The 10,027-nt window shown below is 44.9% G+C and overlaps 1 protein-coding gene across 1 annotated transcript in view; it reads right to left on the bottom strand.

Moving 5' to 3' along the window:
• The window catches only part of Slc24a3 (solute carrier family 24 member 3), a 469,023-nt gene that overhangs the window by 46,041 nt on the left and 412,955 nt on the right, over positions 1–10,027 (bottom strand). Inside the window, exon 8 of the mRNA XM_029535751.1 lies at positions 5,118–5,143. Within this exon, the coding sequence (XP_029391611.1) occupies positions 5,118–5,143 (26 nt within the window). The remainder of the gene's footprint in view (positions 1–5,117; positions 5,144–10,027) is intronic.

Below are 10,027 nucleotides of genomic sequence, written 5' to 3'. Positions count from 1 at the left end.
TCCCTTCTGCCCTCCCTCCTTCCTTCTTTTTAAAATATCCTTTTTGTCATATTGTATCCCAAGACTGTTCTCAAACCTGCAATCTTTCTACCACAGCAAGAAATCTCTCTTCACCCCCTGCCCCCCATGGCAAAGCAAGCCCTTAAGCTGGTTGTTGGCCATTCTTCAGGACACCCAAGTGTAGGAAACCCCATTCATGCCTACATTGCTGGTTTCCTGTGTGTGCCTGCCAAGACCTTTCCCACACTGAACACACTGGGCTGCTGAGGCCCCTGTGGTCTCCTGTCATTCCCTTGGCTTCTTTGCCGAGCTCATCATCAGGGGTCCTCATGGCTCCCTCTACGCATACATTTCCTTAGTCTGTGAGCATCTCAAAATGACCTCTGACAACACGTTCACTGTCTGTCCACTGGCCAGTGAGGACCTGAAGGCCAGCACTGTCTGCAGGTATGTGCTGGATCCAGCTCGTGAGAGACTCTAGGTGGAGCAGCTATTCTCAGACATTTTCCCAGGGCTACTTCTGTCTGTCATAGTCACAACGTGAGGAACTCAAAGGAAGAAACCAGAACACCACCCTGGATATTTTAGTTTCTTCTTGAGCCTTTGGAATCCTGACACATGTACTTCAGTTCCCTTCTGACACTGTGGCCTTTGCTGACCTGCTATCTTGGATCCACAGGCTTTGTCCTGCACTGTGACCTAATAGATGTGTCTCTCATGTTTTCAGTTCTAAGTGTCTTTTGGATACTACCCAACAGAGAGATGTCCCTATGTCCCTATCTCTTGCCCAGGAAGAGAACTCTACTCTACTGACGCAACAACCGATCTCAAGAAAGGGAAGTCCAGCCTTCAGTTCCCAGGATCAATAATGATTGGCCTAAAGTTGTAATTGTTACTTCTGTCCCAGCTGTCACGATGGTTGGTTTGTCAAAATGTTCTTCTCCTAAAAGCATCCCAACTGATGGCTGGCTTCCATTTCTTGCTTGAACATAAATAAATGGCACAAGCTTTAAGAATGGTCAAGGAATCTCAATCAAGTAACACCTTTTTAAAATATATAGTTAAACCTATTTATCTACAGGTTCTACTTCTGTAACTCAACCAACTACACATTGAAAAATATTTTAAAAATTCTATCTGTACTGAACATACACAAATGCCTCTAAAAAAAAAAAACCCATCATTCTCATCATGGTCACTTTAAGCACCAATTTGACACAATCTAGAATCATCTGAGAAGGATATCTGGGTGAGCATGGTGTGAGGAAGTTTATCTAGATTAATGGGAAGAGATGCCCACTGTAGGTGGCATCATTCCCTAGGCAGTTGATACTGGACTGTATAAAATGGAGAGACTGAACTTAACACTAGAATGCAGCATTCATTCACCGCTCTCTGCTTCTGATTGTAGATGTAATGCCACCAATTCTCTGAGGATTCTGCTGCTGTGACTTCTCTGCTAATCTGTACTAGAACTGCGAGCTAAAACAAACCTATTGGTTCCCAAAGTCGCTTTTGTCTCATTATTTTATCACAGTTGTGGGAAATTAAATTAAGACAATTCCATGAATAATGTAGTGCAGTGGTTCTCAACCTTCCTAATGCTGTGACCCTTTAATACAATACTCATGTGGTGACCCCCAACCATAAAATTATTTTTGTCACTATTTCATAACTTCAATTTTGCTATTATTATGAATCATGATATAAATATATGATATGCAGGATGGTCTTAGGCAACCCCTGTGAAAGGGTCCTTTGACCTCTCCCCAAAGGGGTTGAGACCCACAGGTTGAGAACTGTTGATCCAATGTAATACTATGTAATACATGAGAACACCTCAACTCTGCTATTTAAACAGCATTTACATTACATTGATTATTAATGATCTGGAGTTGTCTTAAAGCATACAGAAGAAAGTGTGCAAATACCATTACAGTTTACATACAGACTTGAACAACCATAGATTCTGGTATCATCTGTAGGCCCGAAACCAATTCTTCACAAATCCTGAGAGATCACTGCATTTGTATTTGGCAGTACAAATTCATTTTCTTAGGAACACTCTTGTTTCAAAATCAACACAGTCGCAATCAGTTTCCTTCTGAAGATAGAAAGTGAGCTAATCACCTGCCTTAATATCTCTAGGAGCTGCTGGACTATCTTGCAACAGTGAAATTCAGCTTGTAAGGTGTCACCAAACCCTTGCTGCAGCTCCACTGTGTACGCTGAAGAGTTTGGTTTTAAAGGGAAAGATCAGTTCCTGCCCACGCCCTTCCAGATAAGGCAGTGCTTGGTAGTTAGGAAAACAGGAGAAGCAAACAGTGAGATGCAAATTCAAGTTCAATATATTTTGCATCTCCTAACATGAGGAATTGAAATCCCTGGAATTCCCCGAGCAGCAAAGGGCCAGTAGTGCAGAGTTTAATGTCCCAGTCTCACTCATATGAGAAATTCTCTCTGTCAGCTCATGCATGCAATAACAGTGATTACACAACAGGCTGGCACTCGGAGTGATGGGACTAAGTACCCTGGGAGCCCTTATCTCAGGTCTTTGGAAGCAAACAGTGAGAGATTTTTAACTCTACCGTCCCCCAGGGCTAGCACCAAGTTGCACACTACTTGTGATGTACATCTGTGGCTCTCCTGGCTCTGCCCACACTCCTGATTCCATGTACAGGACTGTTGGTTCTTGGAATATAGGCACTAAGGGCCTGCTTCTTTACAGAAGCTCTAACCTAGCATTGGTTTACCTAACATCACAAGGAGAGAGAGAGAGAGAGAGAGAGAGAGAGAGAGAGAGAGAACACTTTCGTGGTTGTTTGAATAGGAATGGCCCCTATAGGTTCATATTTTTGAATGTGTGGTCATTAAGGATTAGAACTACTTGAGAGGGATTAGGAGCTGTGGCCTTGTTGGAGGAAGTGTGTCACTGGGGTTGGGCTTTGGAGTTTCTGAAGCTCAAGCCAGACCCAAAAGTTCTCTCTTCTCTTCTTTCTGCCTTCGAATTCTGATGTAGAACTCTCAGCTACCATGTCTGCCTGCATGCTTCCTGCCATGACAATAATGGATTAAACCTCTGGAACTGTAAGCCAGCCCTAATTAAATGCTTTCTCTTATAGGAGTTGTTCTGGTCATAGTGTCTCATTACAACCACAGAGCAGTGACTAAGACTCCTTTGGAATGAAGAAAAAAAAAAATCACTCCCTTTTCTGGCTCTAAGACATGTTAGTTATCTCAAAGGGTTCTGTACCAACCAAAGCTGGTTCACCAGGCTGTCTGCATTCATCTCCCCCAGCTCTGGTTCTCACATAGTGCAGTTCTATGAGATAGCACAAGTGAGTGGCCCCCCCCCCAAGATTTCAGGTCCTCACCCTGAGATGACCCTTCCCAGCAGTGGTGGACAGTGGCTGAGGTCAGCAGTGACCCTGATGTGCCACACTTGAGAGCAGCATCCCTAGCAGATGTGGGGACCTGGGGTGCTCCTAGTCATGCTGACCCCTTTTAGGCTTTTGATCACTATTACTTTAAAAACATTATTTTTTTATGCATCAGCACGAAGAGCTAGGTTCTTTTAAAAATAGACTATATGTGCTTTATCGTAATCTGAATTTTTAATAACTGGGTTTCTAAACACTTCACAAGCTGATTTTAAAAGAAAATAGAGGTAGTTCTTACAGGAAGTCAACAACTTATCTCTACCCACTGGCATAGCTCCTTATCACTGAGGTAGGTCCTTGTTCCCCCCAAGTTTTAGAAGCCAGGGAGCTGCTCTCTTACAGCGGCACAGGTTTTATTCTAAACCAAGGGTTAGAATAAAAGCTGAGAATGTTTTCTGAAAGTGAAGCCACAGGAATTCTCTGTCTCTTTTTATGGCTTATTCCTAACTCAAAGTAACACCGTGGAAGTTTCTAGCTACAGAGCCACTCCCATTTCTAAGAAGTTTTTCATTTTCTTCTACTTATGCGGATCAAACATTTGAAAAAAAAAAAAAAAAGCTGTAACAAGAAGGCACAGGACACCAAATTTCTATTACCATTTCAAACACATCGGACTTGCTCAGAACTCATTTCAAGAATTCGGGTTTGGACAGTCGGTCAAAATGCAAATATCCCTCCGTGAATTTAATTGAATTAACACCTTCTGTCTCAGTCAGCATGGACTCTCAGAGTCACTGGATTCCTCTAGAGTATCAGCAGCCACTTTAACGGATAAACAACTGTGCTGGGCTTGCATCCTGACTCCCGAGATGTCACTGAGGCTTGGAATACGGAACTTGGTGTGCATCCTGCTACAGCTCAGGTCCAGAATATTCTCCCAAAGGCCCACGTGTTAAGGGTTTGGCTCCCAGTTTGGTGTTAATGGGCACTGGTGTAAGCCTGAAGAGGCACGCCCAGTGGAGGGTCATCAGAGGCACTGTGAAGAAGACAGTGGGACCCCTCTTCCTGTTGCTTTCTGGTCATGGGGTGAATAGTTTGGTTTTACTGTCAAACATTCCCTCTTACCATGATGTGCTAGCAGAACAAGGACCAAAACCTTCCAAGGTGGGAGTAAAAAAATGAACTTTTTCTCTTTATAAGTTGATTATCTATGTCACTTTGTTATAGTAATGGAAAGTTGACTGACACAGCTATGGAAAGATCAGTCAAAACTACAACCATGCTCCAGCAATGTCTGACTGGAGAAAGACAGAAAATTTACAACATCCAACCTCTACAATAAAGATGTCTAGATATGAAGATATGAATCCCATAGACCCAGTCCAAGGGAAACGTTTGGTAAAAGGTAATTTAATGTCTTTGTTGAGAGAGATGAATCCTGGTTGTTTCAGGGTGTCATGAGATTTTCTCCTTTTCTAAATTAGATTTACTTATTTGTGCACAGGCATGCCAGTATGGTTATGGAGGTCAGAGGACAACTTGTGGAAATGAGTTCTCTCCTTTGATCAGATGGGTTCCAGAGATTAAACGTGGGCTGCTGGACACAGCAGCAAGTGCCTTTGCCTGCTGAGCCAGTTTGCTGTCTCTTCCTTTTCTAAACCTCAACTCCAGCCTGCAATGCATTTAGCGCTGCCCCAGAAAAGGGCACAATTTCAAAAGAGGGAAAGAGATACTCACCAAGAAACTTTTTCATCATAAATGAACTGTGAAAAAAGAATAAGAAAGGGGGTTAGCAGATCACGCGCACATGTGCACATACAACATTTTAACATGGAGTGCCATCAGTGCTCACTGCTGGCATGGTGGCACTCATGGCTGTGCTGGAGTGTCAGGCACCTGGGGGCAAACTCTTTCTGTCTTCTTGGGCTACTGATAGTGAAAGGACAAGCTCTGCAAAGATTGTTGTGGGGAGAAGCACTAGGTGATCCAGGCTGCCCTTCCGTTTTTGCCTTCAGATAGAGGGACTGGGAGGGAAGAATGCTTTAGAAAACAAGACGAGTCATGGGCTTTAGGTCTAGAAGGGGAGGTGGTAACTCGGCAGGTACTCTTGAGTGCGGATCCCTTAGTTGCCACTAATGACATTTCTGCACTTCTCAGTTCAGTGTGTCACCCACTCACAGATCCGATGTAAGCACTTGACCTTCCACGCTCAGCGCTGTCCTTTTTACTGACTCCTTTTGTTAGATCACAACCACAAGTAGGGGGATCAGCAGCCCTCAGCATCTCACACAGAAAGTGACTCCCGAGTCAAGTGTATGCAATGGAATGTGTTTGCAGATCCTGGGCCCTGTTGGCTGCCCATGCCCTGTGACTTCTCTTAAGGAAGGAGGCTCTGGAAGTCAGAAGCAGTGAAAGAATCAAGTAAGAAATGAGATTATGTTCCTATCTGTGGGGATCAGTAGAGCATCTGTAACAAAGTGTCACCAGTTAACCTCCAGCCCAACACCATCCCACTCGGGAAAACAAAAGAAAACAAGACAAAATACAGGAAAACTGGTAAAGTCTTTCCATTTATATAGGGAAACCAAATGTTGCCAAGCAGGAATAATTTGGGGGGTCGTTCAACCCATTGTGGAATTGATTCCAGGACTCAGGCCTGGCTCTTATTTTTGACTCTCTTTTCTTGACAGGGTCATCTGCTCACATGACTCACAGGACCTGAGGATGTACCTGCTGTGGAGGCGGGAAGCCATGGAAACGGTTACACAGCTTCTCTGAGCATGATGACGCTCTTTGAGGAGCACTCCTATGGAGGCAGAGGCCCCTGGTGATGCTAAGGCAGAGGCTACAGTGCCAGATCGTCATAAAGTGAGATGGTAAATGAAGCCTACAGATGTGGGCACTGCCTTGGTTACCACAGATTCTAATCAGCTCCAGTTGTGCTGGGACACAAAAGATATCTCAAAGACCCACCAGAAGCTCTTCCTGTGAGTTTAAAGGTCTGGGAGGCAGGATCCATGCTTACTTGTAACTGTTTTTTTCTAACAAGCTGTCTTTTTTTTTTTTTTTAAAAGAATGTTGCTTCATGTTTTTGTTACTGTGTCTCGGCCTCTAAGTTCAACAAGTTGACATTTGGATGAAAATGCCAAGTCAGAAGGGGAAGAGCTCTAGAGGCATCAAGGAGAAATTCCTGGGATCTGGGCTGGATGTGTACAGTCCAGCCCCCTCCCCTCTGGCTGGGTGGTGTGGAGTCCAGCCCCCCCCACAATGATTCATGGTTGTTTTACATAATTGCTAGCATTAACAAATGGTTATCGTGAAATAATGGAACGGAACCGATTATTTAAGATGGAAAACATTTTTATTAACTACTTAATTTAATATTAGTCGCAGCCATGGGGATGGAACAATTACTTCATAGTCGCTCAAGAGAATATGAGATGCTAGGAGAGCATAATTGACCAGGTCGATTTAATTCTCTTCCATCTGAGAAGGCAGGCAAGCAATGCCATATAGGAATGTCGCTTTTAGGGAGCCTGGAATCTCAATGAGGCTGTACATAGATGGGGGTGCAGATCCTACAAAAGGAGTCACTGGGAGTCAACCAGCCTTAGTAGAGAGGCACAGACATCCCTTGTGTGCTTTCTAGGAACAACTGTGGGCTGGTATGCCTTTAACTATTGATTATTTAAAGAAAAAAAATAGGCTTGTACAAAGCTCCTCACTGTGGCTTGGATGTAAAACTTCCCCCACAGATGCATATTCTTGAACACTTGGTAACCCACTGGAACTTTGAGAGGGCGGTAAATTGAGCCTGTAAACAGACAATCGAGGTGGAAACAGGCTTATCCCTTGTGGGAAAGCGGGGTGGGGGTGGGGATTTATGGTTCGTCCCAGAGCATCAGTGGGGACAGGGCTGGTAGGTGGGGGAGGCAGGGTGGCTTGGTCATCTCTTCCTGGAAGACTGGAAATAAGGAAATAAACATGGCTGGCGGAATGGTCCTTCAGTAGGATTGCGGGGGCATCCTAATGGAGAGGAAAGTTAAAATGACAGACAGGTATCATTTGCTTGAGACTGCTGTGGAAGATAGGTTTGATATTCCTTACAGATATTAATTTCATTCTCTTGAGAGAGGTAGCGCAAATATCTCTGTTTTTGTGCTCTTCCTGCCCTCATGCTATAGGAGTAGCATCAACTGTAGAGGAAACCTGAAAAATCTTTCCTCAGTTCCATGTTCTCACCACTAGGTGGTGCTCACATCCCAGCCCTCCACTCTGGTTTAGGCAGCGAAGTTAAAATGAAGTGGTTCAAGCCTGATTTTTTCAAGGCTCTGGTAAACCTGTGGGAAGGAGCTGAAGTACCTCAAGGCAGACAGCTCACTGAAGCGCCTGCAGCGAGCCAAATAGTTGCATGTGGCAAGTGGCGGTGGTTACTCCTCGAAGTTCACTACAGGGGGATACGTCATCTACGTCAACACTTCATCTTCTCACGAGTTGCAACCAAGTGATGTCCTTTTGTAGCAGTTGGACCCAACCTTTTTCCAAGAGAAAGCAAGCCTTGGGCATTCTCTGTGGCTGTGTGTTTGAGGCCAGGCACGGAGATACCTCGCAGTCCTGAGAGCCACTGTTGCTGAGAGCTGGGCCTCGGATTTGCTGAGGAAGTCCTATCCTAGGGTCCTGGCCTCTGACCCACATGTGACCCATCCAAAGCTATACTTGGCTTTGCTCTTAGGTTTCCACAGACTCTGCAGCTGGGCTAAATGTGAACAAACAGAAATGAATTTGACGAAAAAGTGCTTTTTTTTCCCCCTAGGCTTCTGAGAAGTGGTTGGGTACCATGGAAACGGGCTTGCCAATCCCGGTGTCTGCTCTAGAAATCTTCCCAACAAGTCGGGCTGACTTCAGGCAGGTGGATCCTTGGATGTCAGAGGATCTCGGGGAACGGCCAAGGGAATGGCTCTCTCAAGATGGAGAAACATGGCAAAGGCAAGTCAGGAGGGCTTAGCTGTAATCAGGAGAGGAGGGCCCATGCTAATGGCCTCTGTTTCCCTACAACAGTCCCCGTGTTTGAATCCTATGAAGCTATAACCACCAAATGGGGACAGCTGCATCAGTCACTGTGATTTCATAATCTGTATCATGATCACCAGCACTGCTAGAATTTTAAGCAGTGAAAAGTGACAGGGGAAATCAAGGGTATCATTTTCTTTCAAGAGGCCAAAGTTTGAAAAAAAAATCTTCCTTTCCTAACTACAAAATGAAGCTAGCCACCCCCACAAACCCTTCTCTTTCACCAGCATGGGGACTCCCCTCAGCTGCTCCACATTTAGAACACCCACTTCTTCGGGTCTCAGATCGGGCAGTGTGAGTGGCTTAGCTAAGGGGAGGAGCCCAGTGGGGCATACTAAAACGCTGGCTGGTATGTGCCCCACTGTGGCTGATGCTTTAAGGATAATGGGACACTGTAGGATGATTGGCATTAGTGGCTGCACGAGGGAAGACAAGAAATTAAGAGCTTGAGAAGGACCGATGATCTCACATGACCTTTTAAGAAGCTGCTACCAGGAAGAAAAGGAGTCAGGGGGGGGGGTGAATATATAGAACACATGAGACAAGGGTTGTTAAAGGTTGATAAAGGGGCTGGAAGCTGGGCAGCACAAAAACAAATGCAACCACAAACTACGGACTTCAAGTTATTTTCCTTGTAAAAGCTGGCTGGCACCTTGTGAGCAAGCTTGCTTCCACCAAGGTCAGTTGAATAAGTCCCTCCCTGTTGAAGGAGCAAATGCAAAGATGACCCCCCAGTCTCCCAGCATTCTCAGAGTCACACAGTTCCTTCCATACATCCAGAGCAGGGACTGCAAAATCAGTTAAGCGTTCTGTGACCACAGTCAATTTATTTCTAGACTTTAAAATTTTGCCATAGTCATTCCTCTGGGAGGCTTCTAGCTATCATCCCTTATTCCCTCTTGGCCAGAAGGAGAGCGAAATTAAATGGCAGTACAGTTGGAGCTAGGGAATGAGGATCAGTTAATTTCCAGTGAAGAGTGGGATCAAGGAGAGGTGACTGGCTACAGAGAAGGCCATCTGGAGAGTCAAGGACAATGCTCACCATGGCCATCAAGCAAGGAGAGGTGACTGGCTACAGAGAAGGCCATCTGGAAAGTCAAGGACAATGCTCACCATGGCCATCAAGATTACTTTTCTACCACACGAGGAACAGGACAAAACCATTTCTAGAGTATGTAAGATTATTTGTCATGGTGAATAGCTTAAATTGTCAACTCAACACAACTTAGAATCACTTGGAAAGAATCTTGATAAAGAACTGTCTACATTGGGTAGGCTTCTGGGCATGTCTGTGGGGGACTGTCTTAAGTTAACTGGTGTGGGAAGACAAAGCCCAGTGTGAGTGACAACATCCCCTAGGCAAAGAGTTTTGAACTGCGTAGGGGTAGAGGAATTGAGCTGAGCACAAGCAAGCTCTCTGCACTTTACTGTGGATATGACATGACTTGTGGTTTAAGGCTCCTCCCTTGACTTCTTCCCAATGGTGGACTGTTACCTGGAAGTGTTAGCCAAATAAAATCTTTATTTTCCTATACTGCTTTGTTATCCTCCCTCTCCTCCTCCTCCTCCTCCTCCTC

This window comes from Mus pahari, chromosome 3 (assembly GCF_900095145.1).
Source record: "Mus pahari chromosome 3, PAHARI_EIJ_v1.1, whole genome shotgun sequence".
In the NCBI taxonomy this organism is placed as follows: Eukaryota; Metazoa; Chordata; class Mammalia; order Rodentia; family Muridae; genus Mus; species Mus pahari.
This window is presented reverse-complemented; position numbering and strand designations above follow the sequence as displayed.